The sequence below is a fragment of the Cheilinus undulatus genome, linkage group 5 (assembly GCF_018320785.1).
Source record: "Cheilinus undulatus linkage group 5, ASM1832078v1, whole genome shotgun sequence".
Lineage (NCBI taxonomy): Eukaryota > Metazoa > Chordata > Actinopteri > Labriformes > Labridae > Cheilinus > Cheilinus undulatus.
In genome coordinates, this window is record NC_054869.1 from 33,028,183 (window position 1) to 33,055,969 (window position 27,787).

The following is a 27,787-nucleotide window of genomic DNA, read 5'->3' on the forward strand; positions in this document are numbered from 1 at the left end:
GAACATACTTTTCATTGAATTAAAGCGATTATCTGCCTCAGTGTTATTGACGAACCCCCAGCTGTAGAACAATAAAACAGTTTTGATTCACTTTGGCGGTCATTTCCAACTTGATCATAGTCTAATAGATATAGGTCTATGCGCGGCTGCTCCGTTGCCATGGTGGCGAACATTTAAACAAGTGTTGATACCTCAGCGTCATCAGTCTGCGTGAACAAAATCCTCAACTGAAAAACAAGACCGCATTAAAGGTGAGATTATTATCTTATATATTTTGTATGCGGGCTAACCGGTTGCATTTAATATAGAATGGACGATAAATGCTGGGGACGAGACTTTGAATGCCTGTTTGTATTTTGCGTTAGAGGATGTCGTCGACAGAGCCTCTTTTGAAAACACAGCTTGCTAATTTTACCACGTTTATTTACAATACCTGTAAGTTAAGATTGTTTGGTAAGCCTGGCGATAAAGTGGGGGGAAACATCTAGATAAATGTTTTAGTTTCACAGAACGAATATTTATAACATACTGTATATTTGTGTCACTTTATTTGAGAGGTGATGATTGTTATATACAGTGCTTAACAAATTTATTAGACCACCTGTCATGTTTGTCTCAGACACCATCCAGCATCAGGAGTGCTTTAATGCGGACTCTTTCATTTACAGTGAGCTCTGCACGTTTTACCATTTTGAACAGGAATGAGGACTTTCAAACTGAATTCACCTTTTTATACCCAAATTTGAGCCGGCTCACTGGGCTTCTCTGAGAAGTCAGAAATGAATCAAGCATAACATTCAACCACTAAAACTCATTTTTCTGTTCAGGAATGCAAGTAAATAAATATATTTGACATAGTAATCAATAAATAATAATGTGCTTTACTATTTTTTCAGTTATGTTGTAAATCAGTAAATTTGAAAATTCATGGATAACAATAATGGTTATATTTTAGCATTAAAAATATCATTTCAGTGAAAGAGCTTCTACATATTGGTGTATTAACCATTGCAGAAACATAAAAAAGGATTTTGGTAATTACCAATGCTGTTAATTTAGGGCAGCTGTGGCATAAACCTTACTTTGGGTGGTGGTCTAATACATTTGTTAAGCACTGTTTGTATTGACTAATGGACTGCAAACCGATATAGCTAAAAACTAAAAAGAAGAATAAATAAGCTCTTACATGACATGCATGTGTTTGTGTATGGCACTGGATGAGTAACAACTGAAACAAAAAGGTTGAATATTTTTTTATATCTCATCTTGATAGCCACTGGTGTATTAATTCACTTGTTCGTTTTATCCAGGTGTAAACAAAATAGCTGTTGTAGTATTCGAAAATATACACATGTAATGCAGTGCAGCACTGCAAATATTCTTATGCAGAGGTTTTTTTTTGTCATTCTCTATGATTTGTTTTACAATCATTCAGGGCTTGTATTTATTATGCTACCTGCATTCATAGCTAAACCAGTAGTTTATTACTGTCGTGGTTTTTAACTTATCACAAGGTGGAATAAATCTTTGTCCATACTTTTTTGAGTTTAATAGTTACTCTTAATACGTTTAAATTCTCGATTTTTGCTTGTTGTTTTTATATTTTCATGGATTACAGCTTCAGATGTGTGAGGGACCTTCATCCATATCTGGCCCTATACCCCCTGACCCTTCTTTGTTTCCTCAGTACTACAAGCGACCTGCTTCAGGTATGTTGCAACCTAAAATCTCCATGAGACGGTCAGTGATATTGTTCTATGTCAAGCCTACTTAGCATCTGTATGACAGACTGAAGCAGCCTTTTTTGTCAGATAACTCCCAGCTCAGCGTAAAGAAGTTGTCAGTCATTTGGATTGGACTGATTCTCATGTGTTTTGTGTGTGTTCATAAGAACCATCCCAGATAGTTCCTTTTTAATGAATGATTTACATTATTTGATATCCTGATTTTTAACTCTTCAGCTCGTGGTCGCTTAGAGGGAAACCACAATGGGACGTTGGACCTGCTCTCAGGGCCGCTTGCTCCAGATCCAGTATTGTACCCTGGCTGCTACAGTGCTCGTACCCCAGCACATCCTCCCCGTATTGGCCCCAGTGCTGCCCATATCCTGGAAAGAGGACAGAGAGGGGTAGTGGGGGAACTACTCAAACTAGACGGTATTGCTATCACCCCTGTTATCAAACAGAGTAAGTGATGTTCATGCTATTGGTGACTTCTGTTTTATCTTGCACTTTTTCCAGCTATTAAGGAAGCACAATAACTAAATAAAGAACTGAGCAACTTAGATCACCATTGTGATTCTTTACCCACAGAGCAGCGAAGTCACGATTTTGGTAAAGAGAATGTACGCCGGCTCAGAGAGATCCAGAGACGCTGCAAGGAGCAGGAGGCTGAGAGAGCTCAGTCTCGTCCAGTTCCTGTCAAAGCTCTGTGGACCTCCTCCAAATACCAAAATGTTTCATCAAAGGTGACGGCACAGCTTCAAGTAAGGAGTACATCTGCACATTATAGAAGATTTGGACTATTTCACATTGATTGCCTTTAATTCATTTTCTTCAATGTAGGTGTCTAGTTCAACCCCAAAACCAGAGTGTCAAAACTTCCTGAAGGCCCACTCTAAGGGAGGATCTGCTGCCATTCCAAGACCTCAGTCCACAACCTCTCTTGTAGCTCTGAAACGCCCAGCATCCTGCAACTCTGTAGAGAGCCTGCAAGTGAGAACTACCAAAAGATTTTTACTCATAAACATACACTTATGTAGTTGAGGATATATTTTTTTCTGGTAAAGAATATTAAAGAAAAGTGAATGTAACTCTCCATTTTCAAACATCATGAAATTGCATTTTCCCAAATCCCTAATTATCTTCAATTGTCTTTGATATTTTTAATTCTTACATGTATGCATGGTTACAGGTGCAAGGCCAGCCAATAGACTTCATAAAATATAATGCAAGAGCTGCAGGGAAAACTACTCTGCGCCGGTCCCAATCACTGACAAACCTCAAAAACAAGCCAATCCCCACTGCAGTAAAGGGTCAGGTGCCTCAATAGTGAGTATTATTACACCCTATTCACCTAATTATTCTGAAAACATTATTCTTATCAATTCAAAACATATTCCTCCATACTGCTTTACTATTGCCGGTAATTTTGTTCTGTCCAAAACGAAACACATTCAGTCTTGAGGAAAGGAAGGAGCAGTGGCAAAGAGAGGAGGAGGAAAGGAGAAGAAATGCACCTGATCCTTCAGCTCCAGCTGGTCACACACTGATGCCTGAAAATGAGAGACAGGAGACGCTGAAGTCCCTCAAAGACAGTATGCCCCAGTTTCCCTGTATCAGCCCTTAAATTAACAACACACATAATGAGTATTTGCCTCTCTAATTGTTGCCCTGCTGTTTTTCCCACAGCCCATCGCTCCCTTGTCACCGAGTTGCTGTCACTCCCTCTCAAAGCAGACAATCTGAGTGTTCGGACACGTCGGGCTCAATTTGATTGCAGGCTTTCAGAAATCGAGGAAGCCATTAAAATATTCTCCAGGGACAAAGTTTATGTTAAAATAGATTCCTAACACGGAGGGAATGAGGAGATGGACCTGTACATGCACTGCTTTGTTGAGATAATTTCAGATTTGGTTGAATTATGTAACATGAGGCTGACCCTTGAATTAAATTGATGTCTGTGTCATTATATATAATTTGTCTACAGTATTTGTTGTGCTTTGAACATTTTTTTAAATTAACTTATTGGATTTTACAATGTCTAGTTAATGATCATGTTACCTCTAGCACCTTATATGCTACTGAATAACAGATGCACTGTTGTCTTCTTCTGATCCATAGAAGCGTTATCTGATTAGCTTGTTCATTGTGTAAAACTGGCTGGTGCTTTTCAATATATAACATTTTCGTTATGTTATGGTGTTTGTGTGTTTTAATGTACGGGGTATCAAAAAGTGCAGCGCGGTTCACTGCTGACAAAGTAGAAATGGTACACATACTTTTGTCTATGGCTGCTGACGTCCCAACTTTGGGCAATGACGTAACACGTACGTCCCACCCCCTCAACGTCCTTCGGTCATTGTTCAGCTTTGGCTAGCTACTCTGCTAGTTAGCAGCTAGCGAAGATTTGAATGAAACTTTAAGGTTCGGTCGTGCTTAAAGGGTCAAATTCTCACTGACATTAGAAAACTTGTTAAATCAACAATGAGCAAGAGAAAGGCGCCACAGGAATCTCTAAACGAGGGAATAACAGACTTTCTTGTCGGTAGGTGAAGAGGAGTCAGAATGTGTAGCATTACATTAGCTAACCATCTCTTACAGTGTGACAGTTGGTCCCGTTTAAAGTATAAATAACACTGGTTACACAGCATGCACAAGTAGCAAATGTTATACAGCAGAGAAGATAGTCGTGTGTTATCCCAATGTTTGCCATCTGGTTTGTTTTGAAACAAAATCCGGGTGTCTATGCTTAAACATTCAGTGCTTAGTCACTTAAATGGCTCTGGCTGACGTTGCAGATCCTGATGTATTGGTATATGACATATATTTAAAGCCATAGGATTTCTTTTTTTCGATTTCCAGAGCTGGCCAATTACGAGAAAAATGTCAACAGGGCAATTCATAAGTACAACGCTTACAGGTAAGCTTCTGAATCTCTAGTTGTAAGGTTTGCTTTGTTTGAATACTGGGGTTCTTATTGTGCATGAAACAGCAAAGCAAAGACAGCTTGATCGCTGGTTTATAAAAAACGTAGTACAAAGGGTAATGGAATTTGTATTTGGTAGGTTATTTCTTTGTTGAAAAAATGCTTCTTGGCATTAAGTCTTATACCGTTGGAAATGATGCTTCCCTTTAAATAGTGCCACATTTGTGAGTATTTGTATTTGTGGGATGAGCAGCAGAGCTGAGTATGTGGATTGTTCCCATGAAAACTTGACAAATCTTCTCTGCCAGTGCCAAACAGCTTATTTCAGTGTTGCTGTTGTCTTTTGTTTTTTAGCGTCTGGTACCCCCAGGTACTGACCAGCAGGTGCCTGATTGGCACCTGTTATGTTCAGCGATGAGTCCAGGTTCTGCCTGTGGCAGTTGGATCATAGGGTTAAAGTGTGGTAGAACGCAGAGAACGGGAGGTGGAGAGAGAATGGCTGAGGCAGTGTGATGGGGTGGGGTGGCATCCTCCTCACCTGAAAAACTAAGCTTGTCATCATTGGAGGCCATCTCAATACAGAGAGAAATCAAGAAGAGATTCTGCAACCAGTGGCAATCCCATATCTCCACAGTCTGGGATCGAACTCTGTCCTCCAAGATGACAATGTCTTGTTTCTTCAGACTTCAGTCATCCAATGCACCATTCAACACCAAAGTCAAGAGCAAAATAATCTGAGAAGATCTGGCACATTTTTCATGAGTGCAACCCACATACTCAGTTCTGTTGCTCATCCCACAAATGCTAACCTTGCAAAGCAGATGGATTCACCAGTTTCCGTGTTTCTCACTGGCAAATCCATCTTGCAAAGGTCCCCTCTGAACAGTTTGGGCCTGGTTAGAAAGTGACGGGACCAATCAGCATCGAGGTGCATTACTTTTGGGCGCAGCAGAGTCGTGATGTAAGCAAACAGTGACAAGAGGCTGGTGCAGTTATGGTGAAAGAGACTAGCATGGATGCTGCTATGCTGTGTAAGTTTTATCAGAACAGCACTGAGTATTTTTTCTTTTCAAAGACAAAAGTAGGTTGTGTACTGACATGTCTACAGTGGCCATGGTTCACGTTATGCAGTTCGCTATGGAGTTTATTCCTTGGTAGTGGCGCACCTCAGTATCAGCAATGATGTCACGTGTTCTGTTCCTCTGATTGGCCCATAAAGATGTGACAGACAGAACATTTATCCTATCGCCCTTTGAGCTTTTTTCAAAGGCTCTGCCCTTTCCCAAACACTGGCTATGGAAGGTTTTCCAGATGGATGTGTTTCACACATACATCTGGCATGTCAGGCTAAAAAATGCATGATCCTTATAAATGTGGCACCATTTCAAAGGGAAATTAAGTGTTCTCACAACAAGGAAATAATCTACAGAGCAGAAATTTCCTTACCTTTGTGCTAAGTTTACTAAAGTAAAGCTTAGGTTTACTTCAAGTAGGCAAAGATCATAGATCACATTAAATATAAAGTCTTTCATATCCTGTGAGATTCATCAATCCTTTATAATGCTTAGTACAATTACAAATAGAGCAGTAGATAAATAAAGAAACACCCATCCATCCATCCATTTTCCATACCGCTTATCCCGTTGGGGGTTGACCCTATCCCAGCTGTCATTGGGCAAGAGGTGGGGTACACCCTGGACTGGTCACCAGTCAATCACAGAGCTGACATGAACAGACAGACAACCAGGCACACTCTCACCTACGGCCAATGTAGAGTCACAAATTAACCTAACAAGCATGTTTTTGCCCTACATAAGAAAACACATCTTCACTTGAATTATCATTTTTAAAGAAGAGAGAATACATTACTAGATATAAAATATAAAACTGGATTTACCTTACCATATGTAGTAAATAAACAGGAAATAGACTATGTAGCAGATATGATGTCAGATGAGATTGGAATTGATCAGTTGATTTCTAACTTTGATAAAACTTGGATTCTGTAACACCTAAAAAATCTTGGAATTGTTCTGAATCTTCATGTTTTTGTATTGATATTTACAAATTTGCATTTTCACAAATTGTACCTTATTTCTAAATATTTTCTGTCTAGGAAAGCAGCATCTACCATTGCCAAATACCCCACCAAAATCAAAAGCGGAGAAGAGGCCAAGAAACTGGTTTGTGATTTTATCTTTAGTTGTTACCTTTCCAAAACCTCATCAATTTATCTTTTTATGGGCAAATGTAACGCAGTGATAACAGTCCAATTAGATATTGAAATATTGTGTAGCAATCACAGTTTAAGAGGCTTTTAATGCAGTGTCATACTGATACGTGCTAGTATACTGTCAGTGTATTTTAGATTTGAATAATGATATTGGATGTGTCTGTCTCCTTTTTGCTGCCTATATATCAGTGGGTACATCTTTCAAACTACTCGTCAGAAAGTTTGTTTACAAGGAAGTTGTCATGAAAGTAAAATGGTGACATTGATCATAATGATTGTCAAAGATGGATCAAGACTTAATTCAGTTTTCCCTCAGTCATATTGTTTCATAGTTTGACACTTTGTTTGGAGCTGTTCTTAATATCTGTCCCTCTGCACTGAACTTGACCGGGACAGAGGACTTTATCTGCTGTAAGACAGTTCATTTCAGTATAATGGTGCCTGGAAACTGGAAATGACAACATCACTATTTGTCTTCTCTTCCACGGTTGTGTTCATGCCAGTGTGGTTTGTGTTGTGTGATGCCTTCTGCTGTAGCCTGAAAGATTTTATCATCTTATGTAACTGCTGCTGAAAGCACTATTCAGCACCCTCATGTTTGTTGTCCACACTTTAACAGGAAGGTGTTGGAGCTAAAATAGCAGAAAAGATTGATGAGTTTCTACAAACAGGCAAACTACGAAAACTAGAAAAGGTGAGTCTTTGGGGGATTTTGGTGTGTAATAATGACCTAATGTTAGCACATTACACTGACCTATGATGTGCTACTTTTCAATCCTAGATTCGAAGTGATGACACAAGCTCTTCCATTAACTTCCTCACAAGGGTCACTGGAATTGGGTATGTTCCTTGAGTCCTTTCAGTATATGAACAGTTTTCTGACCACTGCAGAGTCACTGTTCACATTGATTTGCTGTTTGCACTTCATGTAACCAACCAATATAACTTCCGATTTTTTACTCAAGCCCTGCTGCTGCAAGGAAGTTTTTTGAAGAAGGAGTGAAGACTTTAGAAGGTGACTTAATTTTTTTACTGTTTAAGTAATCAGTTAATGTCATGCCATATCGGTATGAATCAGTATCATTTTGGACAGTCTTCTGCTGTCTCAATTATTGAAATAATGTGCACTCATTTTTTAAATTTATTTCTATGACCATCATTCATTTTTTTACAGATCTGAAAAAGATTGAACATAAACTAAATCATCATCAACAGATTGGACTCAGGTAAGTTTAACTGAATGTGCTGATATTTCCAAATATCTAATTTATTACTATTGATAAAAACGCTTTAAAGACTGAAAAGCCTTTTTCCACTGATACCTGAGCTGTATGTGATGGATCAATTCATGCCTTCAGGTACTTTGAGGAATTTGAGAAAAGGATCCCTCGAGCTGAAATGGAAAAGATGGAGGTAAGATCGCCCGCTAAATATTTGTTGGCATATAATATGAATATTTGAAGTTTTTTTACACCTTATATTGATGCTTTATTTAGGCATTGATTCTAGAAGAGCTGGAGAAAATTGATCCAGAATATATTGGAACGATCTGTGGAAGCTACAGGAGAGGTGAGACTTTTAGGTTCTTCTTGTTGATGCTCAGTTTCCAATCAAACCCATGTAACCATTAAAATTAATTCACCTATTTCTAATTTCCAGGTGCTGCATCAAGTGGTGATATTGATATTTTGCTGACTCACCCAAACTACACCTCTGAGACTGAGAAACAGGTGGGGCTTTTCTACTACAGTAAAAAATTATACAGTGTGAATTTAAAGTCAGTAATTTAATGTAGAAAATAGTTTTTCTTTGGTTGAGAAAGGAGCACATTTACCACTACCCCAGGTCTTCAGAAACTGTTTATAGTTTATATTAAAGTCATTGGGGCCAGCAGTGGCTCAGTGTGTTGTGTTGGGAATTGGAACTGGAGGGTTACCTGCTCAAGTCCTGTCCCTTCTTTGCTTTACTGGGATTAGCGGATGTGTATTTCCTTTTCTTTTCATCCAACATCTTCAAAAAAAACAGTGTCTGTTTCTTTGTTCTTTGTTCCATTGAGTCCTTGAGTGAAGCCAGAAGCGATGGGATGGCCTTTAGGGGGGGGGGGGGGGGGGGGGGGTGAAAGCACCTTGTAAATTGGAAAGCTGCCACTTAGCTTCCATTAAAAGTCATCTGTGATTGTTTGCAGGCTTGTGCTGTGACCTCAAGGTTCAGTGAAACAGCTTTAGTGAGGGATTATTAGTTTTTAGTTGGAAGTGTTATTGCTCTGAAAGCTGCTAGAACATCAGGTGTAATCAGCTGTTTTTGCCAGCAATATCACAAAAGCTACATCTGCCCCTGATGCAAGCTAGTAAGTGCTAAGCTTGACAATAGTCTGCATGCAGTTTTAGCAGCTCAGTTCCAGCCTTTCCACAACATGTGCAGTGTCTTTCATGGAAAACTGGCTATATTAAACTTTTTTTTAGGATCAGTGCATCAGTTTAAAATTGGTTTTGGCAGGTCACAGCCCTGTTGACAGACATTAGCCCCTCAGAAAATAATGTGACAAGAATCAGCATCAGTAGCAGATGTTTGTCAGTGGTGTGGTATTAATTTAATTCTGGCATGTAGCATACCTAAAGGCTGATTCAGATAAAAGGGTATTTTAATTGGCTTGAAGAAACGACGTGACAAAGTAGGTACATTCAGTGTATTTCTACTTTTTTAGCATGCAGCATTAGCAGTTTAACTCCCGCTTTTCCCACTGAGAGTAGATGAGTGTAGTTTAATGAGAGAAAAAAATGAATTTAAACAACTGTGGTATCAGGTTGAAACATTACAAAATTGAAAAAAATTAAGAGGGTATACTTTCTCAATACTGTCTGAATGCACTGTCTTTAAAACTTTAGCATGCAGCTTTAGCAGTTCAGTGCCATCTTCTGCACAATATTTGTCACCTTTCTAAAATAATGGCGTAAGCCATTTTTAGATACAAATTATGATTTTCTTTGCCTCAATCAGCTCTTCATTAGGCTGGCCACCTCTGGTAAAATCATCCACATCCTCAGTTGAACAGATCATGCGATTCTACCCCTGTAATAAAATGGCCTAAGTTAAGAGTGTGACTTAGGCCATTTTATAAGCTTTTCAAGATGGCAGCCCCTTCAAAAAGAAATTCTAGCTAGCTAGTAGAGCTATTGCCATGGTGCGGGACTTGTTCACTATTAGTTAGTGATAAGGTTTACTATGATATAGGCTTGGCTCTAAATGTTGCAGTTATCAGTCTTTTTAGTCTGCAAGCAGAAGCTAGCAGTTACTGATAATTGGAAAAGAGTGGAGAAGCTCCAGAATCTGAGGCTGCAATGAAAGTTTTTCAGAAGTATCACATTTGTGACCATACCAGTGTTAATTTAGTCAACTAAAACTATGACTAAAACTGCTCTGATAATTTGTGGATTACTCCGGATGTCAGTGTTTGGTGCAGTCCATTCACACGGGATAAGTGGAGTCTGTAATGTATTCAAATTTACAGACATTTCTGAAGGAAAACATGAAGGTGCTGCATTGCTGCAGCAATGAAAATTCATAGTGAATTTTTATTTCCAAAGTTCATACAAAAATGCAGTGTTGTGCACATTGCATTCTGCAGGTGATGTGTCCTATACAGACAGTTAACCAGAGTTTATAATAGACAACAAAAAGTGTTTTTCCCTGTCTCTCTATTTATTTTAAATATTTTATATCTGTAGAAAGCTGTCCATGACTGATAAACTAGTGAAATATCTCCCCTAACGTCCATTACCCATCAAGGTTGTGTAAGTCACCTATGTGTATCTACAACTGATCAGACACAGAAGAAGAAAGTTGGGCATTCACAGTAAAGCATCAGCTTTTTGAGCATGCAGAATTCATGGCACAGTTCCCTCACAGTTCTGTTTGTGTATCATTTCTGCCTCAATCATGCTACTGGAGACCTTTAACTCCGTTATGAATTCAGTGTGTTATCTTGTTGATCTATTGATACCTCATGGTTCAGTTTATTTTCTTTTTCAGCCTAAGCTCCTCCACAGAGTGGTCGACCACTTGGAGTCCATTGAGTTTGTGACCGACACACTGTCTAAAGGAGACACTAAGTTCATGGTAAGGTTACTGCTGATGTTTAGCTCTATCTTGATGGTGTTTAGATTGATAATTAGGTACACATAAAATGCATTACTGTTGAGATGATGTGATGTGTGGATTTTGTTTTTCCAGGGAGTCTGCCAGCTGCAGCAGAGTGATGAGGACGAAGAAGAATACCTTCACAGGCGTATTGATATCAGGTGCCACAGTTTATATTGCTCTGGACATTTACAGTTAGCCACGTAGTTCATGTAGTAATTATCCAATACAGCTTGGACTGAGTCAGTGATGATGAATCATTTGACACACGTTTGTTGAGGGAATCAAATCTGGAGGGAATCAAATGAAAGTTTCACTCAGCAAATAACAAACAGATCTAGTAACAAACAATAACAGTGGAATAAAACTGAAAAAGAGGACTTCTTCTCATTCTTATCTCTCATTGCTCCAACCCTCTAACTGTCCTCTCTCCTCTTCTTAAAGGTTAATTCCCAAGGACCAGTACTACTGTGGGGTTCTGTATTTCACTGGAAGTGATATCTTCAATAAAAACATGAGAGCTCATGCTCTGGAGAAGGGCTTTACTCTCAATGAGTACACCATTCGACCACTCGGCGTCACTGGTGAGTCTCAGTCAAATACGACACAGTGAACTTGGTGAAGCTAGCAATGTTTGAATTATTTTGGTCAGCTAATGATTAATAATTCCTACTTTCCACATTAGTAACAGCTGATTTTTCTTTGTAGGTGTGGCAGGGGAGCCTTTGCCTGTGGATAGCGAGAGAGACATCTTTGAATACATCCACTATAAATACAGGGAGCCAAAGGACCGCAGCGAGTGATTCAAATTACAGCTTACACTTTTTCAATCCCTTTGTCTTTGAAGCTACAAACAAGATGGAATGCAAGTTTAACAAATGTGTGTTAATGCTTCACTCTTTTAATCGCCATGAAAGTATGCTATTGAAAAAAAAGAACTGTGAAAGTCATTTTAATCCTTGGTACTGGGCAGAAAAAAACTTTTCATATGGTTGTTAAAATAAGATTTTACTTTGAATGTCAATCTCTATCAGTCAGGTATCTGTTTTAAGGCCTTTTGTCTCATTTTTAAAGTTGTAAATCATGTTGTACACTGATTTATTTTATTCAACACTTTGACTTTTAACTCTACATATACCATAAAGGATTCTTGCATAGCTAATGATAAATTATATTAAACTAGAAAGGCTTCAGATACAGTTGTTGCTCTTCATAAAGAATAGTGATCATCACTATCATCACAGCATTTAAACACTGGTGCCATTAAGACTTAGCCTTAGACAAGTCATGCAAGGATGCAAGGAAAAACTTGTTAGACTATAAAACAGTATCACTGAAATATCTTGTATTTAATTTTGTTGTTTTTTTCACTGCTGAAGTTAAAGAATGTGTTCAAATTTTGCTAAAATAGAAAAAGTAGGAACACTGATACAAAATGTGTTTTTTGTTGGTTATTTGATTATAGACAAGTATTTGGCATGGGGTCTTTTTTTAATGCGGATATTCATTCACCGTGGTTATTGATTGAATGGAGCTGATTTGGTGTGAATCTATTAAGAACTATAACATTTGTTAGCTCAGAGCATTACTCAAATATGTCAGAAATGTAGTAATTGGGAGATAAAGCTATAAAGTACCAAGGTAACTGAAAACCTGCTAAAGTGTGCCTTGGTCAAGAACTTTTGCTTTAATAAAATGCCTACAGTTTGGCCCAATTTAAAGCCATAATCTGAAACATAGGTTCTTCTCCATTCTGTAGCAGGATATCAGTTACTTGGCTACTTTATCACTTTATCCACAACTTTCAAATTCAAGATCGATTGTAAATAATTTAAAACATTTAGGGTATTTTTTTTTTTTTTTACCAAAAACAAGGATCAAATAATCTTAGGGAGTTCCTAAGCTGTTACATTTTTGGTGTATGAGTGAAATAAACAGATTGAAAAATATAAATGATTTGTGTATTTTCATTTCCCTTACCTTTAAAACACAAATGGAAAAAAACATAGTTTTCATCTAACTTATATAAATACAATGTATAGTGTTTAGTGTTTTAAAAGTAGCAGGATGACTAAACACATCACATATTACATATATTTTATTCCAAGGGACAACAATACCCATCTAGTTATGTTTTTATCTCTCTCTTTTTTTTTCACCTGACAGTGGCTTCAGTCTGAATGGTGATTTACATGTTAATTTGTCTTTTTCTTAAATAATGCTTTTTCAGAAAGATACACTAAGAAAAATAGCAGTGTACACAGAAATACAACAGAATAGCAAAATAGAAAAGAAAAACAAAAGACAAAGCATCTCATTTTTGGACAGCAATTATGTTGAACAATATGCCATTATCTTTGTACACAATTTTATATCAAATGTCCTGATAACTTTGTTTATGGCTTTCAAGAAATGTGAATTTTAAAGAAAGTCCATATTTCCCCCCTAGAAGCATGTCAATTCCTCTGAGAGGGACCCAACTGCAGTCAAGATGGCCGACATGGGCGTCGTGATACATCCAATTCATGCCGGAAGTCCCAAGCCGAAGTTTCTTCTTTTTGTTAGACTAAGCTGCCAGCGCCTAAACCTAACCCTTGGTACTGGATCTCAAATATATCACCTTCCCCATTGCCTTACCCTGACCACTTGGGTTTTAATGCCTGAGCTTAACCTTAGACGTACAGACTTCCGGTTGAGACTTCCGGTAAGGACTGGATGTATGTCGGCCATCTTGCCTGCATCAAGGTACTCTTGGGATTCCTCTTAATCCATGGTTTTAGAACTAGTGGAGGCATAAAGGACCAAAACTAATGAAAGTTTGTACTTTATACAACACGATAAAAGTTAAGTTGTAGAAGAGAATTTTCTTGATAACAAACATACTGTACAATTGTTTTTGGGAAAGCACATTTTCGCCACGTGAAAAGAAAAATAAGAAACAGTTCTATCTTCAATCGAAATTATGAGATCAAAATTAAAATAATTGATACAAATTTTACATTATGAAATAGTAAAATCATGGGATGAAAAGTCATAGTTATCAGATACACTTTCTCATAATTTCTACTTTAATCATAATTGTGACTTACTATCTCATAATTTTGACTTAGGATTTTTATCTATTTATTTTATTATTTTTAATTGCCGTACTTTAATTTTTTCCTTTTTAAAGTGGCGGAAATGGTCGTATACACTAGTTCTCATTGAATCTATGGAATAATTGTGTATTTCTTATTTTGAAAAAACTACAAAATTAGGTTTTTCTAAGTAGAACGTTAATTTACCAAAAAGAAAAAAACTGTAATCACATTTGTTTTTTTCTTTCTTCATCTAAATGACAAACCGCTGTCTGAACCTCGAATGCAGTCGCCAGTGAAGCGGCATGGGCATGTTATTTACAATGGTTTCCCCGGCAACGATGGTCCCGCAGTGCATCATGGGTTGAAACAAAATGCAAGCAGAAATACCAGGAAGATTGGTAGGACTGGACCAATGACAGCGGTTTGTGCATTAATATCAGCCAATCGAGACGCGTCAAAGCAGCAGTCTCCAACCGCTGCACACCCACATTACTTTTGTGTCAACCACTTCGCGGGAGTTGTCGCAACAGGAGAGGTCGTCTCTTAATAACTAAAAAAAAAAAAAAACACTACCCGGGAGACCAGTAGGTAAATTTCATATGCATGCTTGCTGACAATAAGCATGAGTAGTTTGTGTTTTTATACTGTACAAAGCGGTAACGTCTCTGTTCACTGTACCACGGTATTTTTTCCTTTTGCGGGATGAATGAGTGGCTACTTATCGTGCTTTAACGGTGGCTAATCAACAGCTCATCGTCGCTGTATATTGCATGTGGCAAGGATTTGCTGGCAAACTCTTTCCCTATAAGATCTTACTTCAGCGAATTAAAAGTCATATTTATCTCAAATATTAGTTTTTGTTGACAATTTGGTGTTAATGATGGAATCTTGCACGTATGAGGGGATTTGGTGTGCTTTCCAACGTTTGGTTGTGTTCGTTGTTGAAATGCGCTCTCATTTCGCAGGCTCTTATGTCATATGATTGTTGTTGAATCCTCGGGTAAATTTGAGACGATAATCTCAAATGTCTTGCGTATCCATAGAAACTACGCAGAGCGCGCATCCAGCGAGCTGATGGAAGTTGTTATGTAACACTTGAAGAAATGGCTAGTTGAGATATCGTGGGTCAATTATTATGTAATGATAGCTTCGTCACTTAGATGCCGTTTTCTTTGACTTGTTTAAAAGTCCTTGGGTGCTCTGCATGCTGTGTTATTGAAGTCAGAGGAGGCCGAGGACTTTTGGGATGCTCAGGATGTAGAGTCGATGGCATGCTGTGTATAAGAGTGAGTGCCAATGCTCCTGTGAAGATGATGAATCCACCGCTGTGTTTTGGTTTCCCAGGGCAACCATGTCTGACAGGAAGGCAGTGATCAAAAATGCCGACATGTCGGAGGACATGCAGCAGGATGCCGTGGAGTGTGCCACTCAGGCGCTGGAGAAGTTCAACATCGAGAAAGATATCGCTGCGTACATCAAAAAGGTAAAAGCACTACCGACGCATTCAACACCATTAATTTTGCGAGGGATTTATAAGCCAAAATCTAACTATTTAAATCAGTCAGTAGCTGTAAAGTGAAAGGGCTGCAACAGCTTTTGTAAAACTATCTCGCACTCTCTGACTGTCCATCCTGTGTATTATCTTGTTTTACACCTAGCCTGCAATTGTTTCCACTTCCTGTGGAAACTGTTCCTCATGGACTGACTTTCCTGCAAAAGACACTAGCCCACATTTTTGTCTCCTTAGTGGATTCCCGCTTAGTACAGGGAGAGGCCCCACTCTAACCAAGATGAATAAATTATATTTTAATTTTTTATTTTTTTTAAAATATTGCTCTTCCCTCAAGCCATACCATACAATTCCCAACAAAGGTTAGTTTTTATTACAAGATGGTGGTGGTATTACAAGCTTGTTGTTATACTTGCAAAGGTAGCAGTATGATTGGAGACTGTTCAGTCAAATGACATGAAATATTGATCTCTTGCATTAGATCTCAACCTAGTGTCTGGGCCTCTTAAGGGGAGCCAAAGGTTTAAGAGGGTCGTGAGGTTTTGTCTGCTTGGAGGTAGTTCAAATTATCTTTCCATATATTAACTAAAATCAGTGTAACACTCACTGAACAGTTCATAAAAAGGCCTTGTTGGTAATAAGAAATATGTATGGGCCTGTTTTATTGCAATTTCTTTCACTAGAATAAAAATTAAGTTGATGCTAATCTTCGACAGCAATGCATCATTTTTCCCCCCATGTTGGTCCTGGGGCTGCTCACTGTTTTTTACATTGTAAGTTGTGGACACTCCAAGGAAAAAAGTTGAAGCCCTGATCAATGGAAAATAAACACATCTTTGATCATATTTATTTTATCTTTATACTGTGGTTTATCCTGTTAGACAACCAATGTTCTTTGTACAATTATTATTATACTGGCTGAGATCTTTTTTTCTGATTAAAATCACAGAACTTGAAACAGGTGTTTGTACAGAGTTCTTAACATCCAGCTTTGGTGTGACCATCAATAAACAGTCTCATGAGTACAGACTGATGAGTACAGACTGATGACAACAGCTTGTGGTTTCCCTTTTTTCCAGTAAATTTATCATAAAGGAATGTGTTCTTGTCTGAGATGCGTCCCTTTACTCACCATCATATTCATCTCAAACCTTTCTGTCTTTGTCCCACACAGGAGTTTGACAAGAAATATAACCCGACCTGGCACTGCATCGTTGGAAGAAACTTTGGCAGTTATGTGACTCATGAGACCAAGCATTTCATTTACTTTTATTTGGGTCAGGTGGCCATTCTGTTGTTCAAGTCTGGCTGAGAGAACACATTTTCTCCACATTGGCTGACCATACATACAGTACTGACTGACTCGACAAAGGCACTTATCATTCCTTGGCAAGGGGCCGCTGCCTTTTTCTGTGCTGCTTTCTACTTTGTTTTTGAGTATAAAAAACCGTGGCCATGTTAAAGAGATGAAACACTTGTATTTATTTTTGTCTTGTTACATTAGACATGTCATTTTTTTAATTAAAGCATAGCTTTTAAGCTGTCTGGGTCCAATGTCTGTTGTGGTCTTTTCATTAAACTTTTACACTGACTAAATGGCAACTTAAATTTCTTCAACTGTTCAGTTATATTACTGCAATTAACTTAGGCCATGTTCACACTGCAGGTAATGGTGGCCTGCATCTGAATTTTCACAACAGTGTGAACAGCACAAGTGATATAGAATCTGAACTTTCTAAATCTGTTTTGGTCCACTGTCAAATTTGGATCCCAGCTGGACACGGCAGATCTTCGGTAATATGGCCTCAGTATGTACAGCGAAGTCCACCACTGGCAGATCATGTTTTACAAAGAGCACATAATGATGGTAGGAAAAGTTTAAATTAAACTACATGCCAGACTAAAATCAACAGCTGCAATGACAAATGCAGGAGGAACTGACAACTACTGTAACATCAGTGTGAAAGAATCTGAAGTAGAAATTATCAGTTTAATACAAGATGGTTTGTGGGACTTATAAAAATAAATATGAAATCATTATTTAAAAGTAGTTGCATTTAAATTGAACATAAGCCAGACACGAGAGTGTTGTGTTCAGTGTATGGTATAGAATTACTGTAAAGCTTTATGTATTTCACAACCTTTTTCATAATGAATAAAGAAAAATATCAAGTGTTTGCTGGTGTATCTCACTCCATCACACAATCAGCTCACAGAGCTCTTGGATCTGATTGTTCAACATAAGTAACCGTGGCAAAAGTAATAAAATCCCTAGGAAGGCCAAAGACAGAGTTAAATATTTTTAATAACTGTAAAAGAGCACTGTTCTTCTGGATGTGGTAGTGGGTCACCATTTCAGCCTATTTTAAAATAAGATCTTCACAACATGTTGGGGTTTCCAGGTTTCTCCTTTGCTTGTGCAGGTAAGTTCAGGATCTGTTTCAAGTTCCTGCTCACACTAGAGTCTGATATAAGCCTTGTTAAAAAATGTAAACTGCCAAACAAGCTAAATTTAGTCTACCCCAAAAATAATCAAAATTGAGCATTTGGTCTTGCTGTGTGAATCAAGCCTACTATAATTAGCATAAATTATTGTAAGCCTAATGTGCATATGAAAATTATCAACTATCTACAACAGTTGTTTGTGTGTGCAAGTTTACATCTACTAGTGCAACTCAAAAAATTAGAATATCATTAAAAAGTTCAATATTTTTTGTCACTCGTTTCTAAAAGTGAAACCCATTTATTATATAGACCCATTATACATAGAGCGAAATATTTCAAGCCTTTATTTCTTGAAATTTTGATAATTATGGCTTATACATAAGAAAACCCAAAATTCAGTGTCTCAAAAAATTAGAATATTACATAAGATCAATTAAAAAAGGGTATTTTAAACAGAAATGTCAGGCTTCTGAAAAGTATGTTTATTTCTATGCCTTCAATACTTGGTTGGGCCTCCTTTTGCATGAATTACTGCATCAGTGCGGCATGGCATGGAGGCGATCAGCCTGTGGCACTGCTCAGGTGTAATGGAAGCCCAGGTTGCTTTGATAGCAGCCTTCAGGTCATCTACATTGTTGGGTCTGGTGTCTCTCATCTTCCTCTTGACAATACCCATAGATTCTCTATGGGGTTCAGGTCAGGCCAGTTTGCTGGCCAATCAAGCATAGAAACACCATGGTCACTGAACCAGCTTTTGGTACCTCTGGCAGTGTGAGCAGGTGCCAACTCCTGTTGGAAAATGAAATCAGCATCTCCATAAAGCTTGTCAGCAGAAGGAAGCATGAAGTGCTCTAAAATGTCCTGGTAGATGGCTGCATTGACTGTGGACTTCAGAAAACACAGTGGACCAACACCAGCAGATGCCATGGCAGCCCAAATCATCACAGACTGGAAACTTCACACTGGACTTAAAGCAACATGGATTCTGTGCCTCTCCACTCTTCCTCCAGACTCTGGGACCTTGACTTCCAAATGACAGCAAAATGTACTTTCATCTGAAAAGAGGACTTTGGACCACTGAGCAACAGTCCAGTTCTTTTTCTCCACAGCCCAGGTAAGGTGCTTCTGACGTTGTCTCTGGTTCAAGAGTGGCTTGACACGAGAAATGCCACATTTGTAGCCCAAGTCTAGGATTGGTCTGTACGTAGTGACTCCAGCCTCAGTCCACTCCTTGTGAAGCTCCTCCAAATTCTTGAATGGATTTTGCTTGACAATCCTCTCAAGGCTGTGGTTATCCCTTATGCTGGTGCACCTTTTCCTACCACACTTTTTCCTTCCACTCATCTTTCTATGAACATGCTTGGATACAGCACTCTGAACAACCAGCTTCTCCAGCAATGACCTTTTGTGGCTTACCCTCCTTGTGGAGGGTGTCAATGACTGTCTTCTGGACATCTGTCAAGTCTGCAGTCTTCCCCATGATTGTGTAGCCTACTGACCCAGACTGAGAAATCATTTAAAGGCTCAGGAAACCTTTGTAGGTGTTTGGAGTTCATTAGCTGATTAGGGTGGGACACCATGACTTTCCAATGTTGAACTTTTCCACAATATTCTAATTTTCTGAGACACTAAATTTTGGGTTTTCTTATTGGTAAGCCATAATCATCAAAATTTCAAGAAATAAAGTCTTGAAATATTTCACTCTGTGTAATGAGCCTATGTAATATATGGGTTTCTCTTTCTGAAATGAGTGTCAAAAATTATTGAACTTTTTCATGATATTCTAATTTTTTGAGATGCACTAGTATACGTTACAACTTAAGACACTGCAACTCGTTTGATACATTTCAGCTCGTCTTCTGATATGCCTTGGGAACTTAATAGAAAATCACTAATCTAGAAAGTTGATAAAGGGATTAAAAACCTAGAAAATCAAAAAAGTCCTAGGCCAACAGGTTCAGTGTTATCACATTATCACACAGCAGACAACTCCTTTATTTCTACAAGTGAACTGAACCTGAATGAAGCTTTGAGACAGTTCAGATATTTATAGTCAGTTGCCATGGGTATTTCTTCAGCTCAAGACCACCACGTGGTTCGGCCATGTTCAAAATAAAACTAGTTCAATATACTATGAGCTTTGGAAATGGTCCAGTGTTTCTCGGGAAGCTGCAAATAAACCTCAAACCAAAATTTAAAGCACTAACAAGGCAAGAGTTCATGTGACGGTGGTACTCTTTATTACAACACATTTAGAAAACCAGCTTGTGGGGGAAGACCCCATTAGACAGGCAGAAAGAAGAGCGCAGGTACCCTCTCAACTGTGGGACTTTCTTGATCAGAGGCAGAAGCTGAGAATCAACAGCTTTCTGGTCCTCCTTCCTCTGCTCTGTCAGCTGGTACTTCTGCAGATGGAGACAAGGGGAAATGATTAAGATTCTTCCACACAAAAGGGTCCAAGTCTGATTAAAATGGTATAATAAATTCTACCAAAGTTAGCTTACCTCTTTTTCTGTATCAAAGATCTCTCCCTCCTGGTGACGGGGCCTCCTCAGCTTCTTCTTCTTGAAGTAGGTGTCATTCAGGGTTTTGGGGATCTTCATGCCAGAGAGGTCGATTTTGGTGTTCGTGGCAATGACGAACTTCTGGTGAGCCCTGCGCAGGGGGACTCTGTTCAAGGCAAGGGGGCCTGAGAGGAAAAATGAAAATGACTTTAGTTTAAAGTAAAGACATTTTTCTCCAAAGCAACCAAATCCCAGAGTTTCAGCTGAAATGCAGCTACACCCTGGAATTAAAAAAAAAAAAAAAACAAAAAAAAAACACCTTGAGGAAGTCATGGACTGGGACTGAGCTGGTAAGACTTGTCCACTCCTCCTTTCTGCTGTCTCTCATCAGCCATAGTATACAGTTGTATGAAAAAGTTTGGGCACCCCTGAAAATTCCCATTACTTTCATTTATAATTCATTGGGTGTTTGGATCAGCAATTTCATTTTGATCTAACAATAACTGATGGACACAGTAATATGTCAGTAGTGAAATCAGGTTTATTGGATTAACAGAAAATGTGCAATATGTATCAAAACAAAATTTGACAAGTGCATAAATTCAGGCACTCTTGTCATTTTGTTGATTTAAATACCTGTAACTACTTAGCACGGATTAATTGGAACACAACATTGGTTTGGTGAGCTCATTAAGCCTTGAACTTCATAGACAGGTACATCCAATCATGAGAAAAGGTATTTAAGGCAGCCAACTGCAAGTTGTTCTTCTCTTTGACTCTCCTCTGAAGAGTTGCAACATGGGGGCCTCAAAACAACTCTCAAATGACCTGAAAACAAAGATTGATCAACATTATGGCATAGGGGAAGGCTACAAAAAGCTATCTCAGAGATTTCAGCTGTCAGTTTCCACTGTGAGGAAATGGAAGACCACAGGCAGATTTCTTGTTAAGGCCAGAAGTGGCAGGCCAAGAAGTAAATCGGAGAGGCAGAGGCGAAGGATGGTAAGAACGGTCAAGAACAACCCACAGACCACCTGCAAAGAACTACAACATCATCTTGCTGCAGATGGTGTCACTGAGCATCGTTTAACAATTCAGCGCACTTTGCACAAGGAGAAGCTGTATGGGAGAGTGATGCGGAAGAAGCCTTTTCTGCACACACACCACAAATAGAGTCGCTTGAGGTATGCAAAAGCACATTTGGACAAGCCAGCTTCATTTTGGAATAGGGTGTTGTGGACTGATGAAACAAAGATTGAGTAATTTGGACATAACAAGGGGCGATATGCATGGCGGCAAAAGAACACCGCATTTCAGGAAAAACCCTTGCTACCCACAGTAAAATTTGGTGGAGGTTCCATCATGCTGTGTGGCCAGTGCTGGTACTGGGAATCCTGTTAAAGTTGAGGGTTGCATGGATTCCAGATCAGCAGATTCTTGAGAATAATGTTCAAGAATCAATCACAAAGTTCCAACAAGACAACGACCCAAAACACTGCTCAAAATCTACTCAGGCATTCATGCAGAGGAACAAGAGCAATGTTCTGGAATGGCAATGCCAGTCCCCAGAGCTGAATATCATTGAAAATCTGTGGGATGATTTGAAGCGGGCTGTCCATGCTCAGCAACCATCAGATCAACTGGAGATGTTTTATTAGGAGGAATGGTCCAAAATACCTTCATCCAGAATCCAGACACTCAGAGGCTATAGAAGCGCCTAGAGGCTGTTATTTTTGCTAAAGGAGGCTCTACTAAACATAGATGTGATTTTTTTCTGTTGGTGTGCCCGAATTTATGCACCTGTCTAATTTTGTTTTGATGCATATTGCACATTTTCTGTTAATCCAATAAACCTGATTTCACTAATGACATATTACTGTGTCCATCAGTTATTTGATAGATCAAAATGAAATTGCTGATGTAAACACCCTATGATTTATAAATGAGAATAATGGAAATTGTCAGGGGTGCCCAATCTTTTTCATACAACTGTATATGCTGCCTTTCAAATCTGATTTGCAGCCGTAATGTCGCTAAAAAAACATGGTTTATCCATGCACTTGTAACAAGGATTTATGGTCATGCAGACAATCTAGTTGTCAGTCCATTTGCAATCCAAGGAACTAACCACAATCCTAGATTGGTGGTGCCCACCTCAACCTGTGACTTTCAGCTGTAGGCTGCGACTAGTGAATTAAACATCATGGAAAAAGTGGGTGGTCAATGTTGAGCTCTGTTCTGTAGCAGAATGGCATAACATCTCTTGCCACCTGATAGACAAAAAAATTTAGAAGTAGTTGACCATTTGAACCTGTAGCGAGCAGTCCCAATGCTTATTTTTCACACAACATAGAATTTAAATACTTTGTGCTCAAATGTCAGGATTTGGATCCTGACCAACAGTAATACTAGACTCCTGTAGACATTTCATCTGAGAAAGTAGTCTGAGATTGTTATTACTCAGAGTTAATGAATTTCCACTTTTGTACATAAAAAATGGGTTAATAAAATTGAGCCACCATGAACTCTTGATACTTACCAGTGACAAGCAGGAGACCACTTGAGAGCTGCTTCAGGAACACCACACGCTGAAAAGAAACAAGTACAAGCAAATAACTGTTTTGAGTTTTCGAGCTACAAGCTACTGCATCAACTCTGCAAAAGATAATCACTCGGATTTAACTGAGTAGCCTTAAGGTTGGAATATATAATTTAATACCATTTAAATTTCAATCTTGGTTCCAACGAGCATGAAAACAAAAAAAACTGAGATTCAAAGATTGTGCTGCATGCTATGTTGTATTTCTTTCCTTCATAGGTTTTGACATGTGTGGTAAATGGAGCACACCCTCCATTCACAGCACTGTCTCCTCTGTCCCTCTCACCAAAACAACTCATTTTTTTTAAAGTGAGGAGCAGAGGGAGTAACAGCCTGTACACCATTTATGTTGAAAAGCAACCGCTGAAGAAAATGACAGAAAAACAGCCATCAGTTAACCAAAAAATAAAAATAAAAAAACCAGACCTAAAATAAAATAACCCTAGTCACATGGAACCACTTTAGTTTCAGGAGGTCGACTTGGAAAAAAAACACAGAATAAAGAATGTGTTAGAGTACTCTGCCTGCCCCTCAAGACAGTACAACAAATATTTGAAATGAATGCACCAAGTGTTGTATATAATTGTGTTCCCAACATTAATAAAAACAATTGTGACAGACTTCTTCCATATTCAGGCAGCCCTAGTTTGTACCAGATAATCTCATAATTGCCATCGACTTTATCTTTAAAGGTGAAAATACTTCACACAAAGTGACTGCCATAACCAGAGGGCTCTCTACCTGTCCGTTTAATAGCTGAAACATTATTTAGGTCAGCCACCGCTCAAAGTGTGTGTGGGCACACTACACGCTTCCATAACTTGCCCATGTAGCGAGGGAGTGTGGGAGGGAGGGACAATGTCTGTGGGGCTGAGGGTGTGTGATTATAGTGGTGTGTCAAGCACACTTGTTATTTTCACCGACATAAGGATGCACTACTGATTTCAATGTGTGGTCAATATCTTTTCATACAATAGCAGCATCCCTGGGTAGCCTCTTGAGATTAATCACCTTGTTTATGATTGGGTCCACTATGCATTTTATGACTGACAAATAACTGTGATGGACAACAGCTCTCTCATTATGCTGCAAATTTTGGGATTTATGTCAGACATTTGGGGAGGGGGGCAGGTTTACAAACAGGTTGGTGTTAACAAATCTGACAGTTTTCCAGCAGAGTACTTGCTTTCAACATCAGACTGAGTATTTCCAAAATGACATGATTGTTGAAGTGTAAACTATATTCCACTAACAGAAAAATCAAAGTGTCTCTTTCACAATTTATCAGTTTTTCAGACAACCATAAAACTCCAAAATGGTACTGACGCTAGGAAGCTTTCAACAAATATGTATACTGTGGGCAATCTTTCACTGAAACTTGTTGATTGTGTTCCCACATTAAAGTTTGCTTGTAGGAACTTTGTTGGTTTTGGTATAATGCTCTATACTGCACATCTTTATTTGAAGAAAGTTCACCAAAATTCTCATAACCACAAACTTCCAACAACACATTATCGATTATTTTCCTGCTCCCAAGTATTCAAAGTTGAAGTAGCAGCTGTTTTCAACCAAAGGCAGCACACACAATGGGATCAGGATCAAACATGGGTGACTGGAATTGAGACCAAGCAGAAAGAGGCCAGTGGCAAAGAACTCTGGTACAAATAAATGGGGCCCCATTTTCAAAGTGTTTCACAGCAGTTGTGCTCTAAAAAGCTTGAAACATTTACACAGCTGCACATAAAGAAGCAGAGTGATGCTGTTCTCTGACTGCTGCATGTATTTCTGCTGCACACTCCATCACAGAAACAATGGCCCCAACTACTTTATCCACTGGTTGCCTAATATGTTTTCATAACCTCCTTTTGGTGTCTTAAAAATGCACACATTAATGCTACTGTCTATCACAGACTGGAGAGGAAGGAGACAACGTTGTCTGGTCTGTGTCCCCAACCTGTAGACTTCTGACTGAGCTCCACATCACTACACAAATATTGAAACCCATAAAATATCCTAGGAAGAGCAGAAATACTGCATGCACTTCTGGATTAATAATGATGGAGCAGAAGAAACATATTTGGCTTTAATTACATTTTTTCCAGGGTTTTTTGTTTGTTTGTTTTTTTTATTTTACCTTTCAGGAACATAAAAAGTTAGCTTGGTAAGAGTTCAGTGACTTTTTGGTCATGTCATGTGACCAGTTGGTCTTTTTTGGCATCCATGGTACTGAAAGTTATCAGTTTGATTTTTAAAGCACTGGTCATCAAAAACTTGTGTTAACACCTGATGATAACACCTCAGCATACATAGTTAATGAAGCCTAGTTAAGTATAATACATGTTTCTGCCAATTAATGAGCATAAAATATATATCCCAAGTTTTAAGTCTTGCTGACAATATTTATATTCTAATTACAGAGTGGTATGAACACATGTTAATGTGTTAATACGGGGGTCTGCATAGACAAACTAATAAGGCACAATAAAATTGTACTCTTTACAATTACCTCTACACCCTGTACATACAATGACATGAATAAAATATTAACCAAGTTTTTTTCCGAAGTACAAAAAGCACAGCATTTCATCTTCTTAGCTTGTTTGTTAGCCACTGCTGCAAACATTTACATCATTATCAAAACCCATATTGAACATTATATTTACCTTTCCACGGTGGCGACCAGTGAGCAGAATGAGGACAGTTCCTGGGGTGATGGAGGCACGCAGCTTCCTCTTGTGCTGGCTGAAGGGTTTTTTCCCATGGCTCTTCAGTTTGCGGGGAACATCCTCTGTGGGGTAGTAGCGGGGCTACAAGGAAATATGGTACAATTATTTCAATTATAGGTTATCCAGATTATTCCAATGAAAGGACTACATTAACAAAAGGCATACCACAGGCACAGAACTGTCAGTTTTGATGAGTTAAAATAAAAATGGCATAAACTCGCTGTCTTTCACATTGATTTGACTGCTTCTAAATTGTACCATATACCCTTAAAATATACATTAAAAGGGAAATACAGGAATCCAAAAATTACTCACCATCTTGCGCAGCTTGACAACACGAGTGCCTCCATTCTTGTCTCCTCCAACAGTTTTAACCACTGTAGCCTGGGGCTTCACCTTCATCTTTTTCTCCACCTGTACCGAAAGCAAAGTAAGAGGACATCAATGTCATACTCACATATACTGTTAATAGTCTGTAAAACTGAACAGATCTGCCCTCACCTTGGTCTCAGCGGTCTTGGTCTTGCGCTTATACATGGCCCTGCGGGCGAACATCACTGACCGGGAGTAGCGGCCAATGCCCCGGGCCAGAACCGGGTTCCGGCTCCCATGCTTCTTCTTGGCAGACTTCTTTGCGTCTCCCTCTGCCATCTGACAAAATCAATACGTGTAAGTATACCACTCTTAGAATATTCATTTCAATGCCAGTAAAATCGCAAACTTCTTCAGGAGTTCAATTTCTTCAGGCACCTGAAAAAGTCAATGTGCTTGTCTCCTTACAGTGCACTGTGCTAGTTCAGTCCTACAACTGGTTGTGATGTCAACTACAGGAAACAAACAGACTTTACAACAACCTCTGAGTGCTCTCAATTCCTGCTCACGTGTACACAATGCCACAAAACACGCCAATATCGAATGAAACCTTTTCTGTATTCAAAGAGCTCTACAAAACATTAGCTGCTTTGAATGTAACACAGGCATGACGAGTAACGTTAGCTTATGCTAGCCGTTAGCACCACTGCATTGGAAGAGTCGCTTTCCTGCTATAGGCTAGCATGGCATTGGTCAACTTGATAACTCAATATTTATCGTACAACATTTACTATGACTGAAAGAAACTGTTTTAACAGCACAGAAACCCGACGAAGGGCAATACGTCGCTTTAGCCATTTAGCTCACGTAAGAAATAGCATGACAGCTAGCCGGCGGCCTTGTCCAACACATTAATCTGCTCATTAATACACCAACTTTGTGGACATATCACTCCAATAATGACATCTACGGTATCGTCAAAATACAAGATTTCATCTGTTGTTAGATGGACACTGTATTATTTCTTCTGTAACACAGATGATAGCAGATTTTATTCCTACAGTTACACGAAGGCAAGGGTGTCTTACCTTGGCTATGAAAAAAAGACCGACATCCGGGCATGTGACGTATATAAGGACGCAGCATTTTGACGTCAACACGTAAGGATTCAAGGACGTGATGGACCTTGTAGTCCATTAATACATGTTATTTATTCTCTTTGTAAAGTGAAAGACAAAGTTGTTGGTCAATCTATTACTGATTCTCTTAGATGTATTAAAATCATTTCTATATTAGAATTTTGAGTTTCTGTAGTAAATATATTTTTATAGGCAACCAAATATGTAAGATTTTGGAGTTTGATAGTTTATATTCTTATCAATTGAAAGTATATGGGGCTTATTTTCACTAAGGAAAATTGATACATTTCAAAAAACAAACTTCCAAACCTTAGACTTTCTGAATTTATGTAAAAAAAAAAACAGGTCAACTTTATGATATTTCAACCTTCTTTGTAGCAGTAGCTTGCAAATATATTGTTTAAAACAAAAATTTTGATTTATTAGAAAATGTTGTGTGCTCATGAAAAAAAACA

General features: G+C 38.6%; 4 protein-coding genes across 7 annotated transcripts; 3 read left to right on the forward strand and 1 right to left on the reverse strand.

The window, feature by feature from the left end:
- The first annotated feature begins 33 nt into the window (after positions 1 to 33).
- Positions 34 to 3,876, forward strand: enkd1 (enkurin domain containing 1). Of its 3 annotated transcripts, none has more exons than XM_041788193.1 (8): positions 34 to 251; positions 1,619 to 1,709; positions 1,962 to 2,186; positions 2,313 to 2,467; positions 2,565 to 2,714; positions 2,914 to 3,050; positions 3,180 to 3,316; positions 3,411 to 3,876. In XM_041788193.1, exons 2-8 carry the CDS (start codon positions 1,625 to 1,627, stop codon positions 3,569 to 3,571), a joined length of 1,050 nt encoding a protein of 349 aa, XP_041644127.1. In that variant the 5' UTR covers positions 34 to 251; positions 1,619 to 1,624; the 3' UTR covers positions 3,572 to 3,876. The 3 variants fall into 3 exon arrangements, with proteins under 3 accessions (XP_041644127.1, XP_041644128.1, XP_041644126.1); XM_041788194.1 differs by having other exon boundaries at positions 1,962 to 2,156; positions 2,313 to 2,485; XM_041788192.1 differs by having other exon boundaries at positions 40 to 251; positions 2,313 to 2,485.
- A 206-nt stretch (positions 3,877 to 4,082) lies between these two features.
- polb (polymerase (DNA directed), beta) lies at positions 4,083 to 12,949 on the forward strand. Its single transcript, XM_041788624.1, has 14 exons — positions 4,083 to 4,266; positions 4,584 to 4,641; positions 6,764 to 6,830; positions 7,500 to 7,574; positions 7,662 to 7,720; positions 7,846 to 7,895; positions 8,055 to 8,106; positions 8,239 to 8,293; positions 8,377 to 8,449; positions 8,540 to 8,610; positions 10,910 to 10,996; positions 11,111 to 11,178; positions 11,462 to 11,601; positions 11,726 to 12,949. The coding sequence occupies exons 1-14, from the start codon at positions 4,206 to 4,208 to the stop codon at positions 11,818 to 11,820; spliced, it is 1,011 nt and encodes a 336-aa protein (XP_041644558.1). The 5' UTR covers positions 4,083 to 4,205; the 3' UTR covers positions 11,821 to 12,949.
- A 1,623-nt stretch (positions 12,950 to 14,572) lies between these two features.
- Positions 14,573 to 17,156, forward strand: dynll1 (dynein, light chain, LC8-type 1). 2 transcript variants are annotated; one of them, XM_041788513.1, is made up of 3 exons: positions 14,573 to 14,685; positions 15,442 to 15,580; positions 16,782 to 17,156. In XM_041788513.1, the coding sequence occupies exons 2-3, from the start codon at positions 15,449 to 15,451 to the stop codon at positions 16,917 to 16,919; spliced, it is 270 nt and encodes an 89-aa protein (XP_041644447.1). In that variant the 5' UTR covers positions 14,573 to 14,685; positions 15,442 to 15,448; the 3' UTR covers positions 16,920 to 17,156. The 2 variants fall into 2 exon arrangements, with proteins under 2 accessions (XP_041644447.1, XP_041644448.1); XM_041788514.1 differs by having other exon boundaries at positions 14,573 to 14,681.
- Positions 17,157 to 20,269: 3,113 nt separating this feature from the next.
- rpl6 (ribosomal protein L6) lies at positions 20,270 to 27,300 on the reverse strand. The gene is made up of 7 exons (XM_041788224.1): positions 27,282 to 27,300; positions 26,383 to 26,532; positions 26,197 to 26,295; positions 25,819 to 25,962; positions 23,096 to 23,144; positions 20,557 to 20,741; positions 20,270 to 20,457 (listed from the first exon to the last, which is right to left on the reverse strand). The coding sequence occupies exons 2-7, from the start codon at positions 26,530 to 26,532 to the stop codon at positions 20,305 to 20,307; spliced, it is 780 nt and encodes a 259-aa protein (XP_041644158.1). The 5' UTR covers positions 27,282 to 27,300; the 3' UTR covers positions 20,270 to 20,304.
- Positions 27,301 to 27,787: the final 487 nt, after the last annotated feature.